This window comes from Acinonyx jubatus, chromosome C2 (genome assembly GCF_027475565.1).
Source record: "Acinonyx jubatus isolate Ajub_Pintada_27869175 chromosome C2, VMU_Ajub_asm_v1.0, whole genome shotgun sequence".
NCBI classification, from domain to species: Eukaryota; Metazoa; Chordata; class Mammalia; order Carnivora; family Felidae; genus Acinonyx; species Acinonyx jubatus.
Genome location: NC_069384.1, coordinates 82207134 through 82233744, shown reverse-complemented (window position 1 = coordinate 82233744; position 26611 = coordinate 82207134). Strand labels below are relative to the sequence as shown.

Genomic DNA, 26611 nt, shown 5'->3' with positions numbered 1-26611 from the left:
AATGTAGACACAAAAATCCTCAACAAGATATTAGCAAGTCACATCCAGCAATTCATTAAAAAAATCATTCACCGTGATCAAATGGGATTCATTCCTGGGATGCAAGTGTGGTTCAGTATTTGAAAATCAATCAGTATGATACATCACATCAACAACAGAAAGGATAAAAACCATATCATTTCAATAGTTGCAGAAAAAGCATTTGACAAAATACATCATTCTTGATAGAAACCTTCAACAGAGTAGGTCTAGAGGAAACATACCTCAACATGATAAAGGCCATATATGAAAAAACCCACAGCTAACATCCTACTCAATTCCCCTAAGGTCAGAAATGAGAAAAGGATGTTCACTCTCACCACTTTTATTCAACATGGTACTAGAGGTCCTTGCCACAGCAATCAGACAAGAAAAACAAATCAAAGGCATCCAAATTGGTAAGGAAGAAGTAAAACTATCACTGTTTGCAGATGACATGATACTATATATAAAAAACCCAAAGACTCCACCAAAAAACTACTAGAACTGATAAATGAATTCAGTAAGGTCACAGGGTACAAAATCAATATACAGAAATCTGTTAACATTTCTATACACTAACAATAATAATAATAAGCAGAAAGAGAAATCAAGGAAACAGTCCCATTTACAATCATACTAAAAGAATAAAATACCTAGGAATAAACTTAAGGAAGTGAAAGATCTATATTCTGAAAACTGTAAAACATTGATGAAAGAAATTGAAGATGACACAAGCAAATGGAAAGATACTTGATACTCATGGATGGAAGAATAAATATGTTAATGTGTCCAGACTGCCCAAAGCAATTTAATGCAATCCCGATGAAAATACCAACAGCATTTTTCATAGAACTAGAACAAACCCAAAATTTGTATGGAACTACAAAAGACCCCCAAAGAGCCAAAGCAGTCTTGAAAAAGAATAAAACAGGTGGTGTCACAATCTCAGATTTCAAGATCTGTTACAAAGGTGTAATAATCAAAACACTATGGTACTGGGACAACAGCAGACACATAGATGAATGGAACAGAATAGAAAACCCAGAAATAAAGCCATGCTTATATTGTCAATTAGTTTTTGACAAAGGAGGCAAGACTATGTATTGGGAAAAAGACAGTCTCTTCAACAAATGGTGTTGGGAAAACTGGACAGCAGCATATAAAAGAATGAAACAGGACCACTTTCTTTCACTATACACAAAAACTCAAAATGGACTAAGGGCCTAAAATGTGAGACCTGAAACCATAAAAATCATAGAAGAGAGCCCAGGCAGTAATTTCTCTGACACCTGCAGTAGCAACATTTTTCTAGATATGTCTCCTGAGGCAAGAGAAACAAAAACAAAATAAACTGTTGGGACTACATCAATATAAGAGCTTCTGCACAGCAAAGGAAACCATCAACAAAACCAAAAGACAACCTAGTGAATGGAAGAAGATATCTGAAAATGACCTATCAGATAAAGGGTTAGTATCCAAAATGTATGAAGAACTGATACAACTCAACACCAAAAAAGGAAATAATTCAGGTAAAAAAATGGGCAGAAGACATGAACAGACATTTCTCCAAAGAAGACATACAGTTGGCCAACAGACACGTGAAAAGATGCTCAACATCACCCATCATCAGGGAAGTGCAAATCACAACCACAAGGAGATCTCCCCTCACACTGGTCAGAATGGCTAAAATCAACAATGCAAGAAACAGCAAGTGTTGGCAAGGATGTAGAGACAAGAGAACCCTTGTGCACTGTTGGGGGGAATGCAGACTTGTGCAGCCACTGTGGAAAGAACAGTATGAACGTTCCTTAAAAAATTAAAAATAGAATTACCATATGTATGATGCAGTAATTCCACTACAGGGTATTTACCCAAAGAATACAAAAGCATGAATTTGAAAAGATACACACAGTATTATTGCAGCATTATTTACAACAGCCAAATTAGGAAGCAGCCCAGGTGTTTATCGATGAATGGATAAAGATGTGCTATATATGTACAATGGAATATTACTCAGCCATAAAAAGACTCAAACTTGCCATTTGCAACATGGATGGCTCTAAAGAGTATTTAAGTTCTTTTAAGTAGGATTCTTTTTATTTAACAAGTGAGCTATTAATTAGCAAAGTTGTCACAAAGCAAAAACAGAAGTCATCTCATATGGAAATAGTTATAAGGAAAGAAATGAAATTCAAAGCAGTCAAGTTTCATCTCCAGGAATTGGTGCAGGTAAAATGTTTACGAGGATGTATGGTTTCAGCTAAGGGAGAGATTAAGTTTATGGATTATGTATAGAAACCAGAGTGACTAGTAATAAAAAAAATAAGTGGAAGTCCGAGAAAGACAAATGCCATGTGATTTCACTTATATGTGGAGTTTTAGGAACAAATGAACAAAAAAAAGGAGACCAACAAAAACAATAGACTCTTAATTATAGAGAACAAACTGATGGTTACCAGAGGGGAGATGGATAGGGGAATGGGTGAAATAGGTGATGAGGATTAAGGGTACGCTTGTGATGAGCACTGAGTAATGTTTAGAGTTGTTGAATCACCATATTGTACACCTGAAATTAATAGAACACTGTGTGTTAACTGTACTGGAATTAAAAATATAAGATTCATCATCAGCAAATGTATTTTGACTATGGTATTTTTTCATTTAATAAGTATATATCATTAAATCACTTCTGTTATATAAAACTGGTTCTAAATGGCATCAATTTACTCTCTCAGCCTATATTTTAATGTGATGTTAATAATTTAGTCCTTTTATAAATTTTAACTATTCTTTAAATTTCAGTTGCATCTTCTTCATGGGCATTTAGCAAAATAGAGCATTATTAGATTAATAAGCAAATGCTTTTTTTTTTTTAACGTTTTTTTATTTATTTTTGAGACAGGGAGAGACAGAGCATGAACAGGGGAGGGTCAGAGAGAGGGAGACACAGAATCTGAAACAGGCTCCAGGCTCTGAGCTGTCAGCACAGAGCCCGACGTGGGGCTCGAACTCACGGACCGCGAGATCATGACCTGAGCCGAAGTCGGACACTTAACCGACTGAGCCACCCAGGCACCCCAACAAATGCTTTCTTTTGAGTTTTTCTTTTTTTGTAATTTATAGTTTTTCAGTTCATATAAAAAATGGCAGAACATAATACACTTGTGTACTTTTTATATTATACATGCTTTATAGTTAACATTTTCTAATTTTTTGAAAGAAGCATTTTAATAAAATGATTCTAAACATAATAATTTACATTTCATCCAAAAATGTATAAAGGTTCGTACATATGCCAATTGTGTTTTTTACTAGTGAGTGGTTTAAAGATGATTGTTGAAATAAGGGATCTTTATTGTTTCATTCTTTTCCCACGATAGTAAGGTTTTATGATTTCTAAGCAATTTCTGACTTGTCATTGACCTGTTTCCTTTCAAATAGGATTCCCAGCCAACACTGAAGCTGAGAGACACACTACATTTTATTCTTTGCCGTCTTCATTGGAACGGACGCCCACCAAAATGACAACATCCCAGAAAGTTACCTTTTGTTCTCATGGCAATTCAGCTTTTCAGCCAATAGCGTCAAGCTGCAAAATTGTGCCACAAAGTCAGATGCCTAATCCTGAGTCACCTGGAAAGTCCTTCCAACCCATCACCATGAGCTGCAAGATTGTTTCAGGTATATAGGTGATGTGTGTCAAGTTGATGTGTATAAAAATTGTTGGAATGACAGAATGTATTATGGCTTTCTTTTTTTAAGTTCTTTTAAGTAGGGTTTTTTTTATTTAACAAGTGAGCTGTTAATTAGCAAAGTTGTCACAAAGCAAAAACAGAAGTCATCTCATATGGAAATAGTTACAAGGAAAGAAATGAAATTCAAAGCAGTCAAGTTTCATCTCCAGGAATTGGTGCAGGTAAAATGTTTACTAGGATGTATGGTTTCAGCTAAGGGAGAGATTAAGTTTATGGATTATATATAGAAACCAGAGTGACTAGTAATAAAAAAGAAAAATTAGAGGCTTTTTGGTGTGGATTAAAGCTTTAAAGGTGGGAATTGGTTTGGGATTGAAATGTCTTTTATACTCTCTAACCACACAGAACATTACTCATTTCTGTTATCAGTGGGTAGTTCTGAGCCTTCACTTTCACTAAAGTTGAATTGTCCATTGTCTCATGACAGTCTGATGTTAGGTAGGCTTCTGGTAGGAATATACTTCATGGTTTTGACTATACCACTTCAGAAAAGACATGAAAGAGAGTCTGCAGAAATATCTAGGCAGTGGGAGCCTTCTGTATATGAAGGGAGAGAAAAGGAGTCTTTGGTGCTAAAAACAGACAACTAAGCAGAAATATCTAAGTTTTTGAAATTCATGAAAGGTGAAGGATGTATAATTTTACCTACAAGTTAGAAGCATTTTGGAACTTGCTGCTTCAGAGGTGAAATAGGCTGACATAGAAATTGGTTTGAAGTTTAGAGAAATTCATGGATGACACATTTGATCGATACAAAAACCATTGAGGATATTTAATGATACGTGGGTAACCTTTGAGAGTGTTCTGTGGGAACAGGTATCTCCGGATTGTAGCTCTGACATAGTATTGGCAGACTTGTTTTGGGTGGGTGAATTTCCTATTTTCCTATTGGAAATTAATTGTAAATCAAGACTCCTGCCTGGTTTGTAAGTCTGGCTGTTCACTTACTTATTTCCTCTAATTTTAGTGTCTTTGAGTGTAACCATAATTATAACAATCTGCCCAAGTTGTTAAGAGTTTTATATAGGGATTCAGCGGTTTCATGCTGTTATATAAAGCTCTGCTTTTTGAACTTTAATGTGCCTTGGGATGGGTGTATGGGGGAGAATCTTGTTAAAGTACAGATTTATATTTAGTGGGTCTCGGCTAGCATCTCAGAATCTGTTTTTCAAAAGCTCCCTGCTGATGCAAAGATGTGGAGAGGGAAATACACTAATCCCTGCCTCAGCTACACTGCTGCTGTTGCTCATTGTCTGAAATACACAGTCCCGTTCTCTTTTCCCTGGTAGCCCTGCCCCTCTTGCATTATCTTCATCACCTTAGATGGGTTGAGTAGATCTCTTTTGTTTATTTGGTTTCTCTTTTCTCTTGTTTATTAATAAAGGTTCCCCCATATCAACTCCAAGTCCATCACCGCTGCCTCGAACCCCAACTTCCACTCCAGTCCATGTGAAGCAAGGCACTGCCAGCTCTGTCATTAATAATCCCTATGTTATCCTGGACAAGCCAGGGCAGGTTATTGGAGCCACCACTCCGACTGCAGGTGTGCGTTTGATCAGTCTTTGTGTTAACCCAAAGGTTTGATCTTTCATAAAGATGAAATCTTAGTGTGGACTTAATAGTCATGTAATGGAATAATGAAATCTTTATAAAAAGAGGAGGGGATCTGGAATAGTAACTCCAGTGCGGTTTCTTTGAGGGAAGATGTACTTTTTGTAAAAGTTGTATTTTTTAGGAATTTTTCTTTTTAATTTCTAAAGAGTAAATGTGGGCCATAATTAATTTTCTTTAAAAAAAAAATGTTTTATTTTTATTTGGAAGATAATTCTTTTTTGGGCCTGTAAGCAATGTAGTTATTTTCCAAATTAAACTTTAGAAAAAGAATACCTTTGTGGACCATGTATGTGTTTCACCAGTCAAGTAAAAAAGTGATCTCTACTTTCTATGAATAAGGTAAATTTTGTGTGTGGGTGGGAAATTGAACTCTGCAGTTCTAAAAAGGGACCTCTGATAGGAAGAATAAGAATTGGATTCATTGTGTTTGTCACCATAATCTATAACTACAGAGTGCTTTTCAGGTTTTTTCGCAGTATTTTCATTAACATTATTTTATGTAGTCCCTTCAATTAAACTATGTAAACACATGCTTCTAAGTTTCTGTAGCTTTGAGAGAAATAGTGAAAAGAGAAGTGACTACAATGAGACTGATTTTTTTTTTTTTAAACATAATTGATTTAACACATGAATGTATGTTGGGTCTTTCCAGGTACTTTTTTTGGAAAAGTTAGGTCCTTTAACCATGATTGTAACTGTGGAGCTCCTTTAAAAATGCTGCTTTCAGGGGTGCCTGGGTGGCTTAGTTGGTTAAGTGTCGGACTCTTGATTTCAGCTCAGGTCATGCATGATCTCACAGTTCGTGAGTTTGAGCCCCATGCGGGGCTCCACACTGATCATGGAGCCTGCTTAAGATTCTCTCCCTCCTGCTCCCTGTGCCTGCGTGTTCTCTGTCTCAAAATAAATAAACTTAAAAAAAAAAAAAGGCTTTCAGAAATTACTTAATAGCCTTTTGAATGTATTTAGGGATGCCAAATAGGAATCTTTGAGGGTGTTTAGTTTTAGGAATCAGCCAAAAGTCTTTGTAGGCAAGTTTGGTAAATGGAGCAGGTGATCAAATACCATTTTGGTCTTGATTTATTGTTGGCTATAGATAATGAGACTTACTGTTATCAGTCCCTAAAGGCAGTTGTACAGACGGAATATAAAATGTTTAATGTTGGCAGCACTTTGGAACAGGTCTAGCCTCCTGTGAAACTACTTTTATGGAGCCAGCATTCACTTGAATGCATACATTTGGCACATTGTTAAATAACCAATATCATTATGTTCTGGTGTCTCTATTTAAATAGCAGAGTATATAATGTTTACTTACTTATTCTTCTACATGTCCTTACTAGCTTCTTGTCTATTTTTAGGTTAACGAGGTGGTCAACTTCATAGGAGGAATCTCTAAGTGTTTTTTCTATAATAATTTCATGGTTGTGAGTTTTCAACCTTTGAAAATGAAAAATATTGGGGGAAAAGGGAAGGTTGGTGGAAAATACTTTAAAGTTACATTTTGTAAATTTTACTTTGTGCTTTTTTTTTAAATATGCCTTGCTTATCAGGAAGTCCTACAAACAAGCTCTCTACTGCTTCTCAGGCCTCCCAAGGAACAGGTTCCCCTATTCCTAAAATTCATGGAAGCAGTTTTGTAACATCTACTGTCAAGGTAATACTCTTGCATTATTACATTTTGCCAGTTTCTAAAGACAGTAAGTTCAAGCTCAGCAAGAATTTAAGTAGAATCTTCAAGCTAGTAAGAATCTTGAAGACCATCTACTCCAGACTCCCCTACCTTACTCTTGACCTTTTCCTAGTGTAGAAAGTGTTTTGTCAATACTTCCATCAGTTGGACAGTTGGTATCTATTTGAAAACTTACTATGATGAGGAGGCAGCTATTTTGAGGGGGGGGAGGGGTCAGTTTTGTTACACATTTTTCCTTATAAAATTTTCCTTATTCATCTGGCAGTATACGTCTTTTCTTCCTATATTTGTACCAATAAGGAGTAAATACATTTTTTTTCTAGGTGTCAGCCATGTAGTTACTTGAAAATGATTCTTATCTTTCCACAATTTTTTTCTTTGTCCTCTCCCCCGCCTTCTTCAGAGTAAGAAGGCCTTTAAAATTAGAACTTCAGGTATGCCCTGACTTGTTCATCTAAGAGTGCTGGGTATCTGCTCATTGTTTAGCAAAGATAGTCCCTACTGTTTGGTTAGTTATTCAGCTTACTCATCATGGTCATGGCTGCCTAGAGACTTTGAGGTATAAACTCATGTGTGAGAAAGAACTAAGAATTCAGAGATCATCTCCTATGTGACTAGTGCTAACACAACATTTCTTATATGTAAGCAGTTAATGGTGATGCTGTTGAATAGTTTTCTGGTCCAAGGTGACATTTTTCTGAGTTCAGTGCTGTCTGTGAGCACTGTGTTACATGAATGCCTAAATTGTAATAATTGCCTTGAAGGCTGTAATTCTCTGCCAGTCTGTTTTTTAATGTTTGTTGATCTTTTCATTACACAGCTAAGCAGTGTTCTTAACTTTGTTACTTGTCCCTAATTTATGGCAAATTGCCTCTGAAATTTACAATTTGTATTTGAGAATTAGAGACAAGTGACAGTAATTTTGAATGTTGACCTTCATTGTTTTTGCATTTAATAACTCTTCAGGTTCTTTTTGTTGTCTTTTAAATACTTATTGAAAAATTACTGCCTGTGTTGGGTATTTATTTGGAGTAAAGATAAGTCAAGTTGTATAAATACTATTGAAAGGGTATAAATACTAAAACACTCTAACCACCTGTTACATTTATTTATTTAGTGCCTAGACTCTAGGGATAGAAAAGAAATAAAGTACAGTGTCAGTCTTCTTCAGTGGCTTACGACCTGGCAGGGGACTAGACATGTACACCAATGAGTCAGTCAAATGTTAGATAAGACTCTACATTGTTAGATAAGAGTCTACATTGTATCTACATTGTAGATAAGAGTCTACAAATGTTAGTTAAGAGTCAAATGTATGATAAGAGTCTTTCCAGCCTGTGAGGGGCACAGATGAGTAGGTTCTTGCCAGGTTATAGCCTTTCCTTGCATTTGGTTTCTAAGACAATATTAAAATGCAAGTGTGGGGGCTTGGAAGACTCCAAAGAGTTTTGAGCTTTTAGTTCTTTTGTGTATTATGTTGCTAGAGGATGTCACAGATTTATATTAAATATAAGTGACTGGGATATCTGAAATCACTTATTGTATCATCATTGAACAGTGTATATTTTTACATACACAGCAGGAGGATTCTTTGTTTGCATCTATGCCACCTCTTTGTCCAATTGGGAGTCACCCTAAGGTTCAGAGTCCCAAGCCTATCACTGGAGGACTTGGAGCTTTCACAAAAGTGAGTATTTGTTAGGGCATTATCCCATGAGTTGATATGGTTTTGTTACATAATAATTTTTGTGGCATATTGGAGTTGACGGACACTACCTTACTACACGTTACTTTTTAGTATGCCTTAATTCTTAAGATCTTACTTCTGCAACATGTTTTCATTTATTCAGTAGTGTCCATAGGTCAGCCTTTGGAGTCCAGCAAGATGGTGACTCCAGAGAGCACAAACGTTGAGTGTGTTTGTTTCTTCTGCCATTTGCCACCAAAATCCAGAACAAATGGACTAGGTTGGGTTTGCAGAAATACAGGATCAAATCCAGATCCTACTTGTGGTCCTTTTGATAGCTCTTATGGGCTATATTTAAGCGGGGTTTTTTTGTTTTGTTTTTGTTTTTGTTTTACTCTTCTGGTGGAGTCAGTTTTTACAGAGCTTCATTCATTCATTCATTCCTACAAGCTGAATAGATTCAGATATTAGTGGCTTTTTTCATGGAATGTTTATTCAGTGTCATTATCATGTTTGTTGCCAGGTAATCATCAAACAGGAACCGGGTGAAGCCTCTCATGTGCCTGCAACAGGAGCTGCCAGCCAGTCACCACTCCCTCAGTATGTGACTGTGAAAGGGGGTCACATGATAGCTGTGTCCCCTCAAAAACAGGTCCTAACTGCTGGAGAAGGGACATCCCAGTCACCAAAGATTCAGCCCTCCAAGGTTTGAATTGGGTAGGGATGGGGAGGTCATTATGTAATTGAACATTATTTGCCTAAATAATAGGCAGGTGCTGACAAGATTCAGGTGATAGGATTGCTGATTCCAGGAAAACCTGTAGATGGAAGCCATGTTGGAGAAGCAAGTCAGTCAATGTTAAACCCATCTGCTCTTGCAGTAATCTTTGACAAGAGCAGGGGTGTGTCATGTAGAGGGCCCCAGAACAGTTGAAGAGGCAAAGGGACACTGTCATCTGACAATAAAGGTGATAGACTGCATGTACACAGCTTCCCACTTGATTCAAGTGTAAAGGCCACGGGACCAAGGTCTACTGTTTTCTTTATTTCTGGTAGGCAAGTGCTACAGTTTACACCTCTGATGTTCAGGCTGTGTGATCTCTTTACTGACTCTTGACTCTTTTTTTTTTCCTGATTCTTGACCCTCAAGAGAATTTATTTGTTTTATAATTTGGAGATGTGAGGAATTAATATATCGAGAGAACTATAAAATTGCATGTAGATTCATGTTTTCCTGCATTGGTTGTGCTTATGAGTGCCTGTGTGTGTCCTCTTCTCACACGCTGTCTGTAATTCTCAAACAGCCTTGTAAGGTGGATACTCTGAACCCCATTTTACAAACAAGGAAGCTGTGGCTCTGAGGGGTCAGCCAACTTCCTTAAGAGTATATAGCTAACAAGTGACACAGGATTTGAACCTAGGTCTGCTGATTCCATAATCTTCCATTGCAGAGCTAATTAAAATTTGTGAGCCATTGTCTGGAACCTAAACACGCTTTTAGAACATAGTTAAATTATCTCATTTTGGGGGCAGATACATTGTAAAGCTATCCAGAATATTACATGAAGTGCTTTTCAACTTGAAAGCCAGCCTATCTAGGGATAGATGAATTGCTTTGAGAAGAGTACTTTAAAATAGAAAAATGGTTTTAGATATTTTGGTTAGTTTAGATAGCTACACGTGAATTGAGACAAAAATTCATGTTCTAAAATCTGTATGGTTCTAAAATTTATAAGAATCCATTAACCACTTTCCCAAATTTATCTGGTCATGACTCATCTGATGATTAAAATATATAGATACTGACGCTCAGTTGGTTAAGTGTCCAACTTCAGCTCAGGTCATGATCTTGTGGTTTGGGAGTTCAAGTCCTGCATTGGGCTCTGCACTGACGGTGCGGAACCTGCCTGGGATTCTCTCTCCCTCCTTCTCTGCCTCTTTCCCACATGGACACGCATTCTCGCTCTCTCAAAATAAGTAAATAAATCAACTTTAAAACGTATAGATATAGATACTGAGGCCCCCATCTCAAACTTTCTGAATCAGAATCTTCTTAGGGGCCCTAGGAATCTGGATTTTTATTAAGCTATCCTGCTGACTCATGTGATTAGGCAAAATTAGGAACCACCAAGCTATAGCATCATATTTGACTTTGGGGCTTCTCTGGCCAGAATCACGAAGACAGGCACCCCCAACTGCTTCCCAGTGCTCCATTTTTTTGGCCTTAGGGGTAAGCCTTTTGGCAAAGTCCTTTCTGTTACTATTATCTGGGCTTGTTACTCAGACACATTTTACATGTTCTTCAGAATCTAATTTGCTTCACCAAAGATACATGGAATGTCTGATTTAGGTTTTTGAGTCAATATAGCATTGCTGTTTATGCTCAGAAGCTCTGAACAAATTAGTTTCACTTTTTTACACTTTGCAGTTTGCAAATCCACTCCTCTGTGTTGCTGAACAACTGTATTGGCTTTCTTGTCACATTGCCACCTACTTAATGGCAATGCAGAACTAAGAAAAAATGGATGGGTTTGTGCTAGAATGCCCTGAATGGAGTTTAAGGGCACCTGAAAAAGGCATAGAAGAGTGTGAAAGAAATGCGCAAAAGCAGAAGACCATGAGAAAAGACATTTCCTGTTTACCTAGGAAATTTAGTGTATGCTTTGGACTCCAGATAAGGAGCTGTCTGCAAGTACAGACTGTCCCTGGTTATTGCTGAAGTGTCTGCCTAGAAACCATGCCTGCCCAGAAAGCAGAAGCGTGAGCAAAATGATACTGTTTTACCTTCCATTCAACCTTGGCCCAATAGAAATACAGCTTATCTTTTTTCATGAAAGTAGAGAGATGCTGTTTTAAGGGACAGCTAAGTACTTAGTGGGTTCGTGTGAGAAAGAACCAGTGTGGCATAGTAAAAAGAATGTGAGCTTTGGAGTTAGAGCCTTTTCCAGATCTCAGCCACTCCTTGCTTGTGTGACCTGGGCAGGTTTATCTTCCTAAACTTTGTTTTTTCATCTAGTAAAAGGGAGTAATACCCTCCTCTGCCTTTCAGAGTTACAGGAGACTTAGAAACCATTGTACATGAAGGACTTAGCACAGAGCGAGCGCTTAATAAATGATAGTAGCTTAAATGACTATGGACAAATCCTATGTAAATGTGCAGGAGTACCATGTACTTATCATTAAGTACTAAATCATAATTGGCCATACTCTTCAGTGTCTGGAGAGAAAATTGCATAGAATACAATAGAATCCTTACTTTCTGGTTGTTAAAGTAAATTCTGACTTGCAAAGGTCTGTACAGAGCACAAACAAAAACACTGAATCAGAGCATGAATCAAAGTGAAATATTTACAACAGTATAGAACAAAGGGTGTCTGCTTTGTGACACTAAAGGAAGTTAGGAATGCAGAGAGAAGTGTTGTGAATGGGAAAAGTTCACGTTCTAGGCCAAAGTGTTATATTGTTTAAAAAAAAAAAAAAAGAAAGACTAATTTGAGGTTATAGTGACCTACTTAAGAGTCTTCCTTATGATGTCTGTAGACAGCTGTGAGTAGGATTTTCCCCAGTAGAATTCCAGACTTCCTCATCTCTCTTTTTTCAAACAAGATGGGGGGAGTTGGGGGGTGCTAATCTTGCCAGTGGTATGCTCCTAGTGGATAAGCTCTGCTAATCAAAACTGCCCTCCTGTGGCCAACTTGGGATACCACATTTTATTTAGCTCTTGGGAGAGATTACATATGTCATATCCTGGAAATTTTGAAGCCGTTGAGTGAGAATAGAGGTCGATACAGCTGAGAAAAGCTAGTTAAGATGCATGGAGTTTTAGAAAAGAAAATAGGTCCAATCCATATGTTTTCCTTTAAGATTTTTTTGCTTTCTTTGTTGGTTTAGGAACACGAAAATAGGGGCGCCTGGGTGGCTCAGTCGGTTAGGCGGCCGACTTTGGCTCGGGTCATGATCTCACAGCTTGAAGGCTCATAGGTTCGAGCCCCGTGTTGGGCTCTGTGCTGCCAGCTCAGAGCCTGGAGCCTGCTTCAGATTCTGTGTCTCCCCTCTCTCTCTGCCCCTCCCCTGCTCATGCTCTGTCTCTCTCTCTCTCTCTCTCTCTCAAAAATAATAAACATTTTTAAAAATTTTAAAAAAAAAGGAACATGAAAATAGATGTTGTGTAATTTAGTTCATGCAGTGAATTATTAAATTTGATATATTCAGGAAATGTGAAGACTCTTGTCTTGGGAAAAAAAGTTTGACTACTATAAAAGAAGCCTAAGTTTTTGTCTCACTCATAAAAGACCAGTAGGCAGTTCTAGTATGTTTCTTCGACAATCATCAAGAATCTAGACACTCATATCTTGTTGCTCTGCCATTCTCAAAATTTGGTTCTCAGGTTGTGGGCTAATAAGATAACCATTTTATCTCATGCCACCATGTTTGCATTTCTGGCCAGCAGGAAGAGAAAAGGAGGTGTAAGGAGGCATAACCCAAAATTTGCACTCATCACTTCTCTTCCTATTCTTTTAGCCAGAAATCAGAAGACCAGCCCTAGGATGGGAAATATTCTATGTGGCCATGTCCACATAGCTAAAAACTGGGAGCTCTCTTACTATGAGAGAGAAAACAAGAATGGATAGTGGGATTCAACTGGCACTTTGTGCCATATTCCAAAAATGTTTTCCTACATTAAGAAACTTTTTTTTCCATAAATACACAGAAAAGTTCTTGATTGGGGTGCCTGAGTGGCTCAGTCGGTTGAGCATCTGACTCTTGGTTTCACCTCAGGTTATGATCTCATGGTTTCTGGGTTCAAGCTCTGCTTTGGGCTCTGCGCTGACAATGTGGAACATGCTTGAGATTCTCTCTCTCCCTCTCTCTCTGCCCCTCCCCTGCTTGCTCGTGTGCTTGCTCGCTCTCTCTCAAAATAAATAAATAAACTTAAAAAAAAAAAGCTGATTAATAAGAAGAGTTTATACTTCCACATCTGTAGGGGAAGTGACTATGCCCAGCTCTGGCCACAGCGACACTCCATGTTGCCTTCAGAATGAGGCTTATACAGTCAGAGTAGAGAGATCTGGATTGTTTTAACCACGCCAGTATAGCTGGGAGGATTTTTCTTCTCTATTCTAAGTTAACTTGCTTTTCCCCATTGAGTCTTTGAGTCTTTTCTTCTTCCTTTCCATCCTTCCTTTCCATCCTGCCTTAAACTTACATGAAAGTGGAGAGACTTTTGTAATGAATCCTATAATGCCCATTACCCAGTTTCAACAATTATCAACATTTTGCTAATCTTATTTCTCTTTCTAGGATATTTTAAAGCAGATACCACTTGGTATATACTTTAATTTCTGTTTGACTAAATGAGTCTAGGATTTAAGACTAAGGTCCTCTGCCCTAGCCGAATGCTTATCCATTTGGCACTCTCTATCCTTTGCATCTCCATGTAGCCTCATAGATTACTGTTCTTCAGTTAATTATAACCAGTGCCATGGGGAGCAGCAGCTATCATTTACTGTGTTCATCATACTGGCTAGGCATTTGATAAACTTATCTTCATTTATGCCTCATGATCTTATCCATATTTTATAAATGAGTTGTCTAAGGCTAAAGCTCATAAACATTAAATAACTTTTCCAGCTACAAACTAGTGGAACAAAACTGGGAGACCAGGTCTGACTGCTTATAAAGTCCTGTACTCTTTGTTCTTTGTTACACGGTGATTTATAACACTTGATTAGGGGACTGTTTTCTTCACATCAGTCATATTGTCCAAGCATGTGGCCAGTGTGTTTTACGGTATTCACATTCTTTGAAAAGAAACCATGTATGATTTATTAATTATTTAACTTAAAAGTTTCATTTATCAGTTGCATGTTTATCATTTATTTTAGGTAATCCTGTTATTTTTAGTTGAAAAAAGTTGCTAAAATTTCAGTAAAATACAATGATATAATCAATACCCAGGTATCCTCCACCCCAAATTAACACATTCATATTTATTTCATCTCATATTTTCTCCTAGTAAAACATGACAGAGTTGAAGTCCACTTTGTTCTTCCCCAGAGCAACACTATCATGAATGTGAATGTGTGGCTTTCGAGTTCATACTTTGTATTGCATAAATCCATAGCCATAAATAACATGTAATGTTGTATATTTTGAAGATTTACGTAAAATATATTTTTATATATATATTCTGTTTTTCTTCAGCTCCCCTTCCATTCAGGATTTGTACTGTCAGTCTGTTGATGCTGATACATGTAGTTCTAGTGTATGCTATTCCATTGTCTGTCTTATACCACAGTTTATCCATTACTCTACCTGTAGACATTAAGTATGTTGCTATATGTTATAGGTATTAAGTTTGTTGACAGTTTTTTGTAATTATAAATAATGCTATCTTGGACATTATGTTCCCTTGAGTACGTGTCTAAGATTTCTCTAGGATATATTTCTAAAAGTAGAATTGTTACAACATGGAGTATGTGAATTTTCAATTTTAGTGGATATGCCAGTACCTCTCTGGAGTGGCTGTACAAACTTACTTTTCTTTCATCAGGGAACAGATAGATGTTCCTATTTCCCCAGACCCTTTAGCCACTTCTTGGTGTTATCAGACTTTAAAGTTTTTGACTCCAATCTGATGGGTGAGAAGGAGTTATGCTTTCTCATTTTCACTTTTAGAGAGAAGGTCTTTGGGTATTCTTTTAATCTTGTAAAAGACTCTTTGCAACTAGTTCCTGGTGAGAAGTTCTTTTTTATGAAATAAAGAACTGGGAAGTGGAAACCCTGCCCCAATTTACCATTAATTGAATTGTTTCTTGTAATTTAACATCCTCTACTGACTTTGTCTGAAGAGTTCTGTAGTATTTTCTTACTTGGAAGAGTTCACTTTATAATATTTTCAGAACCAGATATTTTCAACTTTCATAATTTGGGTATTGGGTCTTGTAAAAAAATATTCTTGCTTAGACCTTTTAACCAAATGTTGACCTTTAAGGAAATGAAAAATTAGAAGTATTTAGAAAAAGATGACTTTTCTTAAAAATCAGTTGGAAGAAGGGGCACCTGGGTGGCTCAGTTGATTAAGTGTTCGACTTAGGCTCAGGTCATGATGTCATGGTCTGTGAATTTAAGCCCTGCATTGGGCTCTGTGCTGTCATAACTGCTCAGAGTTATGGAGCACAGAGTATTGGAGCCTACTTCAGAGTCTGTGTCTCCCTTTCTCTCTGCCCCTCCTCTGCTTATGCTCTGTCTCTCTCAAAAATAAATAAATATTTTAAAAATCTTTTAAAATGTATATTAAAAAGAGTTGGAAGCAAATACATTAAAAATATCAAGAGGTTATTTCTGGGGCATCTGCCTGGCTTAGTTGATAGAACATGCAACTCTTGGTCTTGGGGTGGTGATTTTGAGCCCCATGTTGGGGGTAGAGTTTACTTTAAAAATAAATAAAATTGGGGCGCCTGGGTGGCTCAGTTGGTTGAGCGTCCGACTTCGGCTCAGGTCATGATCTCACAGTTTGTGAGTTCGAGCCCCGCATCAGGCTCCGTGCTGACGGCTCGGAGCCTGGAGCCTGCGTCACATTCTGTCTCCCTCTCTCTCTGCCCCTTCCCTGCTCGTGCTGTGTTTCTCTCTGTCTCAAAAATAAATAAACATTAAAAAAAATTAAATAAATAAATAAATAAATAAATAAAATTTATGGGGTGCCTGGGTGGCCCAGTTGGTTAAGCGTCCAACTTTGGTTCAGGTTATGATCTCACAGTTTGTGGATTTGAGCCCCGCATCGGGCTCTGTGCTGTCACAACAGCTCAGAGCCTGGAGCCTGCTTTGGATTCTGTGTCAGCCGCTCTCTCTGCCCCTCCCCTGCTCATACTCCATCTCTCTCTGTCTCTCAAAAATAAATAAATGTTAAAAAAAATTAATAAAAATAAAAATTTAAAAATAGGTTGTATCTGGAAAAGTAGAAATTTTTTCTTTGTATTTCTGTATTTTCTAAGTTTTTTTTTAATTAAAAACACATAAAATAAGTTCTAGATAGTAGCTGGGGTTAAGACAAAAACTGTAGCTTTTTATTGTAATACTATCCAAAACGTGAGAGATGTTTTTCACATCTATCATAGGTATCATTCCTAGAGGATTAAATTAAAGTCATAGCTAGGACTTTGCTTTGTTCTTTGCTAGAACAGAGTGACTGTTCTGTTCGAAGAGTCCTTGAAAGGACTGAGAAGAAGCACTGCTGGATTCTTCTCTATTTTCAACAGGTCGTTGGGGTGCCAGTTGGGTCCACTTTACCTTCAGCAGTGAAACAGGCTGTAGCAATCAGTGGCGGCCAAATCCTTGTAGCCAAGGCCAGCTCTTCTGTTGCCAAAGCTGTTGGTCCAAAGCAAGTTGTGACCCAAGGAGTTGCCAAAGCAATTGTGAGCGGAGGTGGAGGCACCATTGTTGCTCAGCCGGTGCAAGCCTTAACCAAGGCTCAGGTCACTGCCGCCGGCCCTCAGAAGAGTGGATCCCAGGGTTCAGGTAACTGATACTGTTGCGGGGCCCTTTCAGCAGCAGCTCTTTCTAAACTGTTCTTTGCTAGTGATTTTATTCAGTGTTTGGTTCTAAGAAAACCTGTTGGCTAGTGCTATAAGGAGTATATAAAAATATGTTAATCTTCTTCATGTAACATTTTATGTAGAGATCTGTAAGTAGTTTAAGAGGGGTGTGTGTGTGTGTGTGTGTGTGTGTGTGTGTGTGTGTGTTTTAGCAAGAGTAATAGAAATAGAGCGTTTTTCTTGATAACTGCTTTCTGGTCTGACATAATTTTTGTTTGACCTTATCTCCACTTTGTGTTGTATTCAGACTTAAAATCTTGGGATGGTCATTTATCAGCAGCATTTTGAGATACTGATGTATCATTATATTGTATACCTGAAGCTCATGCTATATGTTAATTGTACTTGAATAAAAAAATTAAATTAAAAAAAGAAAACTTAAAAACTAAATAATAGGGGTGCTTGGCTGGCTCAGTTGGTACAGCATGTGACTCGATCTCGGAGTTGTGAGTTTGAGCCCCATGTTCGGTGTTAGAGATTATGTAAAAATAAAATCTTAAAAAAAAACCCAAAACTAATTCCAGAACCAACTTTATATATTCAAAATAAAATAGGGGCACCTGGGTGGCTCAGATGGTTACACTACCAACCCTTGATTTTGGCTCAGGTCATGATCTCACAGTTCCTGAGTTCAAGCAGGTTCTGCCCTGACAGTGTGGAGCCTGCTTGGGATTTTCTCTCTTTCTCTCTCTCTCCTTGTCCCTCTCCCTCCCTCCCTCCTGCTCCCTTCTACTCCCTCCCTCCCTCTCTCCCTCTCTCTCTTTCCCTGTCCCCCCTCCCCCCCAAAATAAATACACTTGAAAAAATATAAAAAATAAATATAAAAGATTCATAAGAAAGAAGAAAAAGAAGGTAGTAGATGTCCAAAATAAAGATTTCAGAGGTGATGAATTGCTGGTGATGACAAAGTCCATTTGTGGCCTTAAAAAAGAGTGCTTGAGATAGATTGGAAGAAATGATCTTGGGAGTTTAGAAAATGAAGTACCTGAGAAGCCAGAGAATTAAACAGGTCATCTGCAGTGCTGTCACTGAGGATGACAGTTGTTGGCATACAGCAAGACTGAGTCAGGAGTCAGTCTTTAGCAAGTGAGGGGAAGTGACTAGGGGTTCAGTAAATGAGAGTAGAAAAGCAAGGGGTAAGGTGGTAGAGCCATGCATGATCCTAACAGGAGCCAGCAGGTTTTTCCTCTGGAATGAGGGGTGGTAATGGTCTGAAAGCCAAACTGGAGAGCAAAAAGGCTTCTCTTCTAGTCCTGGCCCTCATACACTGAGGTAAGATTAAAAAACAAACAAAAAACCAGCTTTTAGCTAAGGGGCTGTGGAGGAAGTCCTATCTTCAGAGGACTTTTAGTGTTTAGTTACACAAAAAGACATTAAGGTTGAAAGAGGTGGAGATTCTAAAGGGTGTAATTGACCACAAAGGGTGTAATTGACCACAGCAGGAATTCCTGGGGGCTTGGTGAAAGAGATGGGGGAGGAGGAGGGCCTGAGAAGGTAGACTCAGATCAGGAATGGAGAGCAGTTTGGGGCTGGACTTCCGGGTACGGGTGACACACCAGAGAGGTTTGCTGAGATGCATATGGTGTAAAGTGGGATTAGTTCTGGCAGTAGTGGAGAGATAATGGCACTCAGTTTTAATATCAGTCCCTGATGTTTTGGGGCAGCTTCTAGGTTCTTGGTTGCCCAAACCTTGCACAGTGAAGTAGTAATGAGAAGGAGGACTAGTCCAGCAGGCTGGAGGAGGCCATGAGAGTCCTTTGCCTCTGGTGACTCACATGGTTCTGTATGCTTCATTTTGTGGGGATTTGGATTCAGAGCATTTGCAGAAGTTTTGATGTGTAAGTCTCCATTTAAGAATCTCATTTAAAGGCTTACAGCCCTGTGCATCGAGAAATAAATTCTAAGGGATAAGCGAAAGCTCTTTGACATAGGTAAGACTTTAAAAAGCTGAATTATAGTTTCATAGTTTATGTGCCAGTTGTTAACTGTGGCATTTTCTTAGTTCTTAGAAAGTGAGAGAGATAAGTCTAGTTTCAAATCAGTAGATTCATTCATCACTAGCAATTGATTGAAGGGGCTGTAAACAATTGGGAGGAAATATATATTCATCCATAAATAAGGTGATTATATCATTGACTGTCTAAACTATAGTACTTGTGAGAGTAAAAAGAGTTACTATTTTTTTTTAAATTTTTTTTTTTTTTAACGTTTATTTATTTTTGAGACAGGGAGAGACAGAGCATGAACGGGGGAGGGTCAGAGAGAGGGAGACACAGAATCTGAAGCAGGCTCCAGGCTCTGAGCTGTCAGCACAGAGCCTGACGCGGGGCTCGAACTCACGGACCGCGAGATCATGACCTGAGCCGAAGTCGGAGACTTAACCAACTGAGCCCCCCAGGCGCCCCAAGAATTACTATTAATAATCATTGGGACACAGGTATAAACTGGAACTGTTCTGGGCAAACTGGGACATATGGTCACCCTGTTTATGTACAAATACTCCTTTCTAGTTTACAGCAAGCTCTTCTAGTATATAGATTATTTTTTAGGTAGCAGGATATCTAAGACTGTCCACCTTGTGTATTTAAGAAAACCGTAGAGTTTACTGTTTATGTTTTTCAGTAAGTATCTTACTATGTCGTTTTAATTTTAGAGATAGCATTGACCTCAGTTCAAATTTTCATAACTGTTTTTCCTCTTTTTTTTTTTTTCCCCCTTTTCCCCTTTACCATTTTAGTAATGGCAACATTACAGCTACCAGCCACTAATCTGGCCAACTTGGCAAATTTGCCTCCTGGCACCAAACTCTACCTTACAACGAACAGCAAGAACCCTTCAGGAAAAGGAAAACTGCTGCTGATCCCTCAAGGAGCCATCCTACGAGCTACCAACAATGCTAGTTAGTTCATCATTAAATCTTTGGTTCTTGGGCTTCTGGGTATGTTCATTTCACCCACCCAGGGGCAGCTCTTACCTGTTTCAAGAAGCATTTCCATAGCTCTGTGTATGATGGTAGTATTTGATGGTATGATGGTAGTATTTGCCCACATGGATTTAAAACATACATATAATTTAACTAGAAGTAGGCTTAAATGATCGTAGTCCTAGGAGGTGATACTGTTATTTTGCATTTATCTACTCAGAGTTTGGGATCAGATACAAAGTACATTGGAGAGGTATGGCTACTGAAGGTGTGTTGAGAGAAACCTGTCCATGTGAACTGTAAACAAAAAAGAGTTCTTCCTTTTCAGTGATATCTAGAAATGTGACACCTGTGGAGAAGTTAGCTGAGAGCCTATATTTATTTTGGAGGGGATAGGAATAGGAGTGGAATCAAGTGTCTCTGCCTGCCATTATTTAGATGTGCATGTTAAGTTTGCTAGGTTTGGAGATGGAAAGAGAAATAGAGAGTCAGCCTTAGTGTACAAGCCTTCAAACCCCAAGGAAATTAGGTGGTTTATCTAGATTGACAAACTTTTGTTTTGACATATAGAGAAAACAATTTGGTGTTGGAAAGGAAACGGTAAAGGGAATTATTTCCCTCTCGATCAGAAGTAAAATTGGTATAACTTCACACCGGTCAGAGTGGCTAACATGAACAAATCAGGAGACTATAGATGCTGGTGAGGATGTGGAGAAACAGGAACCTTCTTGCACTGTTGGTGGGAATGCAAACTGGTGCAGCTGCTCTGGAAAACAGTGTGGAGGTTCCTCAAAAAATTAAAAAGAGAACTACCCTGTGACCCAGCAATAGCACTGCTGGGAATTTACCCAAGGGATACGGGAGTGCTGATGCATAGGGGCACTTGTACCCCAATGTTTATAGCAGCACTTTCAACAGTAGCTAAATTATGGAAAGAGCCTAAATGTCCATCAACTTATGAATGGATAAAGAAGATGTGGTTTATATATACAATGGAATACTACTTGGCAATGAGAAAGAATAAAATCATGCCATTTGCAGCATTGTGGATAGAACTGGAGGGTATTATGCTAAGTGAAATAAGTCAGAGAAAGATATCATATGTTTTCACTCATATGTGGATCTTGAGAAACTTAACAGAAGACCATGGAAGAAGGGAAGGGGAAAAAAATAGTTAACAAACAGGGAGGGAGACAAACCATAAGAGACTCTTAAATACAGAGAACAAACTGAGGGTTGATGGTGCAAGGGAAGAGGGGAAAGTGGGTGATGGGCATTGAGGAGGGTCCTTGTTGGGATGAGCACTGGGTGTTGTATGTAAGCCAGTTTGACAAATTATGTTAAATAAGATTTAAAAGCCCCTCCCCCCCAAGTATAATTGGTATAATAGGTTCACTAAAAATTAGCCACTCTTGCCAAAATGTAGTGTGTGAGCTAGTCACCATTTTGTTCACTAACTATAATGGGTGATTTCTGCTCTCTCACCCTGGCATTTTTTCCTCCTACTTAAGCTGTAGTATATAAAAGATATGTAAGAAAAGGACAATGTGAGTATTCCACAATTCACCCAGAGAGCTATTTAGGTTTTAGTTTGTATATATTATGTCACCAAGTGGGAAGTAAAAAAAAAATTCAAAGGCTTTAAAGTAGAATTTTAAAAGGAAAAAAAAAATGGGGCCCTGGAGTCATTATAAATGTGAAGAAAATCAGTTTTTTCTGGGGCAGAGGGCAACAGAAAAGGTACTGTAAAATTTCACTAAATTCCAGCAGTTTCACTGAAATCAAATGAGATGCCAGAATGTTTCTAAGCACTTCTCTGAGCACATTCCAGTCAGCACTTGGTTAGAAATGTCACTATCACACTTTCTTGATGTCCCACACTAAGTCAAAACTCTTGTTAAAGTTAAGTTCTTCATTGTACCGAGAGCTGAACTAGTCAACTGTCCTTCAGTTGGAAGTAGATCAGTCTTCAGTTCTAGGATGTTCTTCTCACTCTTGTCACAGAATAGATACATTACAGAAAAGAAAGGAGAAAATAGAAAAGGGAAAGAATGTCGCTGTAAGGGAAGCATCCCTCTGGGCTCATCTATCTTTCTGTTAAGCCTCTTAATACCTTTTCTGATGTTGCTGTCATTTCATTGTATTTTCAGACCTCCAGTCTGGCTCAGCTGCGGGCAGTGGTAGTGGCGGAGGCAGCGGTGGCAGTGGCGGTGGCAGCGGAGGTGGAGGAGGAGGAACAGGAGGAACTCAGAGCCCTGCAGGCCCTGGAGGGATATCCCAGCACCTGACTTACACATCTTATATCCTAAAGCAAACGCCTCAGGTCTGATCGTTTGTGACTGGTGTCTTTTAAATCCTTTGGTTCCTTAATAACTGCCTTTAATTATAGTGGATTTATCTTTACATCTCTGGGATCAGGAGTCAATACTAACATTTTAGCTATGTTATGAATCTATATTATTTTGGGCTTGTTTTATGTTGAGACAAGAGGTCCTAGACATTCAGAAAGACTTAAGTAACTTTCCCAAGATGTCTCTGCTAAGCCAATGATAGAATTTGGATTTAAACCCAGATCTTTCTGATTTAAAGAAAGATTTTTCCTATGCTTTTGCCTTCCAAATCCATGAGTTAGTGAGTAGTGTTCATGTGCAGTTGAAAATTTTCTCTTAGAAGGGAGTAACCAAAGAGGTACTATCAAGTTAAGGTATTTGGAGTTAGGTTGGATTCATGATTAGGAACAAGTTTCTACTTTCTTTCCCTTCATTGCTAAAGTCTTGACTCCTCTTTAAGAATTTTTGTTCTCAATGTTCTTACTAAGGATGGATAGTTATGAATCTTGAAAATTAAATCCAGATTTAAAGACTCGGATGTAAAACTTGAGGTTTTTAAGCAGCCTGCTCCACAGCTACTGTGCAGAGTTCTAAAAGTGGGGAGAGCTTTTGGGAGGGACCCTGAGAGCAGAGGCGTTCCTTACAATTATTTTGGCTGAGTTGGAGAATTCAAGGGGGGCATTGTAGCTTGTAACATGGGACCTTCTGATTTAAAGGGTCAGGACAAGTCATTTGAACTTAATAATTACTGAGTAGGTCTTTATTTGTTTCTAGGGCACATTTTTAGTTGGTCAGCCATCACCCCAGACATCTGGAAAACAGCTGACTACTGGGTCAGTGGTCCAAGGAACGCTGGGAGTCAGCACATCTTCTGCACAAGGGCAACAAACATTAAAAGTCATCTCTGGACAAAAAACCACTTTGTTTACCCAGGTAAATAAACACATACCCCAAATACAAGGTGGTTATGGCATTTATTAAAACTTTTACAGCTTATCCTTTTCCACAAAGAAATTAAGGTTGCCCAAGAAAATGAATAGTAAGGGGCGCCTGAGTGGCTCAATCAGTTAGGCATCTGACTTCGGCTCAGGTCATGATCTCCAGCTTGTGGGTTTGAGCCCCACGTCGGGCTCTGTGCTGACAGCTCAGAGCCTAGAGCCTGCTTTGGATTCTGTGTCTCTCTTTCTCTCTCTGCCCCTCCCTTGCTCGCACTCTGCCTCTCGCTCTGTCTCTCTCAGAAAATAAAAATTAAGAAAAAAAAATGATAATAAAACAGAATAGAAAAATAAGAATAAAATCTTGAAATTTGGGAAAATACAAGTAGAATGAGAAGATAAGGCCAGAGTTATTAGATATGCAAACAGCTATGTCCTATATAATTAATAAAATTTGCCAAAGCAAATCAGAAGCATGATCAGTTATAAAATTCAGTTTGTGAGAGGCAAAACAATACCTACACATTTCCTTAGAAGAAACAGAGGTTTTCTTGATACTTCATTCTAAAATGTCTCTGGAGGAACTTCGTACGGGAGATTCTGAATAGTGTAGTAGGTGATGCCATCCACAGTATCCATGTACAACAGGGGGTGGGTCAGGGGTGCCAACCTCTCTCACAGTGGAGAATCCTCATATGACTTTTGACTCCCCCCAAACTTAACTATTAATAGCCTACAGTTGACCAAGAGCCTTACAAATAACATAGTTGACTAGCACACATTTTGTATGTCATATGTATTGTATATTGTATTCTTACAATAAGCTAGAGAAAAAATGTTACTAAGAAGATCATAAGAGGGCACCTGGTGGCTCTGTTGGTGGAGCGTGTGTTCTTGATCTTGTGGTCATGCGTTCAAGCCCCATGTTGAGGGGTAGAGATTACTTAAAAAACATTAAAAAAAATTTTTTTTTTTTTAAGTGTTAAGCCAGCCCTGCATTCCTGGAATAAGCCCCACTTGTTTGTGACATGTTATTCTCTTTTAATGTATTGCTGGGTTTCATTTGATAAAATTTTGTTTAGAGTTTTTGTAAGGGTTATTGGTCAGTGGTTTTCTTTGTAATTCCTGTCTGGTTGTGATATCACATAAGTGAATGAGTTAGAAACTTTTCCCTCTTAAAAACAGAAAACAAAAACTTTTCTCTCGTTCACTTTTTGTGTAAAAAATTTTATGTAGAATTGGTATTATTTTTTCTTTAACTAGAATACACCAGTAAAGCCATAATAACCTGAAGTTTTCCTAATTGGGAAGGTTTTTAACTACAATTTCAGTTTATTTGTAGATACAGAATTATTCAGGTTATTTGTTTTACCTTGAGGAAGGTTTGGTAGGTTATATCTGTAAAAAAGGAATTTTTTCTCCATCATATATTTTTCATATTAGTACTGTGTCATTTCTTTGAGTCAGATGCACTTAGTATTTTAAACAGATATGAGGCCCTAAAATTCTTCAGGCAGTTCTTTAAAATCTTAGCTTATTTCTTCCTACCTGCTTATGTTGCAGCTAGTGGAGTGACTTTCTTCCTGTTCTACCACTGCAGAACAATTACTGTTGCTTTTTTTCTTTTTTTAAGTATATTTATTTGGGGGGGTGGTGAGAATGAGTGGGGGAGGGGCAGAAAGAGAATCCCAAGCAGATTCCATGCTATCAGTACAGAGCCTGACGTGGGGCTCAATCTCACAAACCGTGAATTGATGACCTGAGCCAAAGTCAAGAGTTGAGCTTAACTGACTGAGCCACCCAAGCGCACCTGTTGCTTTTTAATAAGGTATTATTTACATAAAATAATGCATAGACCATATGTGTACTGCTCAATGAGTGTTGACCAGTGTACAAACTCATGCAAGCACTGTCCCAGTCAAGTTACAAAACATTTGTCACTCTAAAACATACTCTTGTTTTTTTTGTTTTTTTTTTTTAATGAACTATACTATTATGAACATTCTTGTATAGATGTTTTGTACTGTAAAATAGCTAGGTCCTAGGGTAAGTATATGTTAATAAGAAAGTTATAAGGTGGCGCCTGGGTGGCTCAGTCGGTTAATTGTCCGACTTCAGCTCAGGTCATGATCTCGCAGTCTGTGAGTTCGAGCCCTGAGTCAGGCTCTGTGCTGGCAGCTCGGAACCTGGAGCCTGCTTCGGATTCTGTGTCTCCGTCTCTCTCTGCCCCTCCCCTACTCACACTCTGACTCTCAAAAATAAATAAAACATTAAATTTTTTAAAAAAATAAGAAAGTTTATAAGAAACTGACAAATGGTTTGCAGAGTGGTTGTACCATTTGACTCTCCCATAAGTAATGTGAATTACAGTTGCTGTTCATTCTCACCAATATGGGAGACTGTCATCCTTTTTAATTTTAGCCATTTTTGTATGACTAAAATTTTTGTATGTATCAGGCTCCAATGGCTACTACTTCTGCATTCTAATCATGGCGCTTCCAGTTACTAACTGTATGACCCTGGTAAAATTACTGAGCTTAACTTCTTCATCTGTAAAATGGGACTAAAATCTACCCTATAAAGTTTATGAAAAGATTCATTGACATAAGATACATGAAAGTGTTTTTGCCATTACTGACACACAGTTCTAGGGACTGATAAATGGTATCTGTTTGTGGGGTGTGTTAATTTTGGGCAGTAAGCAGTCATGTAGGCCACAGGTCAGTGAACTGTGCCCAAGGCTTCCTATTTTTATGAATAATATTTTACTGGAACACAGCCACACCCGTGTAACAGTAGAGTTGAGGAGTTGAAACAAGGACCATATGGCCTTCAGTGCTGTAAATGCTTAATGCCATTTACAGGAAACGTTTGCTGAGCCTTAATTTAACCCACTAAAACTATAATTTGTTAATGGTATTACATTTGTTGAGCAATAATAAAATGCTAAGGTACTAGCCTAGAGCACTTAACTTACCCATTTAAATCTGGCCCATATTGTTTAGATTTTCATGTTTAAAGATTACACATATATTTAAGAGCATTTTAGACTCCATTATTTT

The 26611-nt window shown here is 38.2% G+C and overlaps 1 protein-coding gene across 5 annotated transcripts in view; it reads left to right on the top strand.

Moving 5' to 3' along the window:
- The window catches only part of YEATS2 (YEATS domain containing 2), a 103447-nt gene that overhangs the window by 48879 nt on the left and 27957 nt on the right, over positions 1–26611 (top strand). For all 5 annotated transcript variants that reach the window (XM_053221155.1, XM_053221152.1, XM_053221154.1 and 2 more), the window contains 9 exons: positions 3463–3702; positions 5161–5319; positions 6941–7044; positions 8660–8767; positions 9291–9473; positions 17026–17284; positions 20099–20260; positions 22435–22607; positions 23389–23547. In XM_053221155.1, coding sequence (XP_053077130.1) covers positions 3463–3702; positions 5161–5319; positions 6941–7044; positions 8660–8767; positions 9291–9473; positions 17026–17284; positions 20099–20260; positions 22435–22607; positions 23389–23547 — 1547 coding nt within the window. The remainder of the gene's footprint in view (positions 1–3462; positions 3703–5160; positions 5320–6940; positions 7045–8659; positions 8768–9290; positions 9474–17025; positions 17285–20098; positions 20261–22434; positions 22608–23388; positions 23548–26611) is intronic.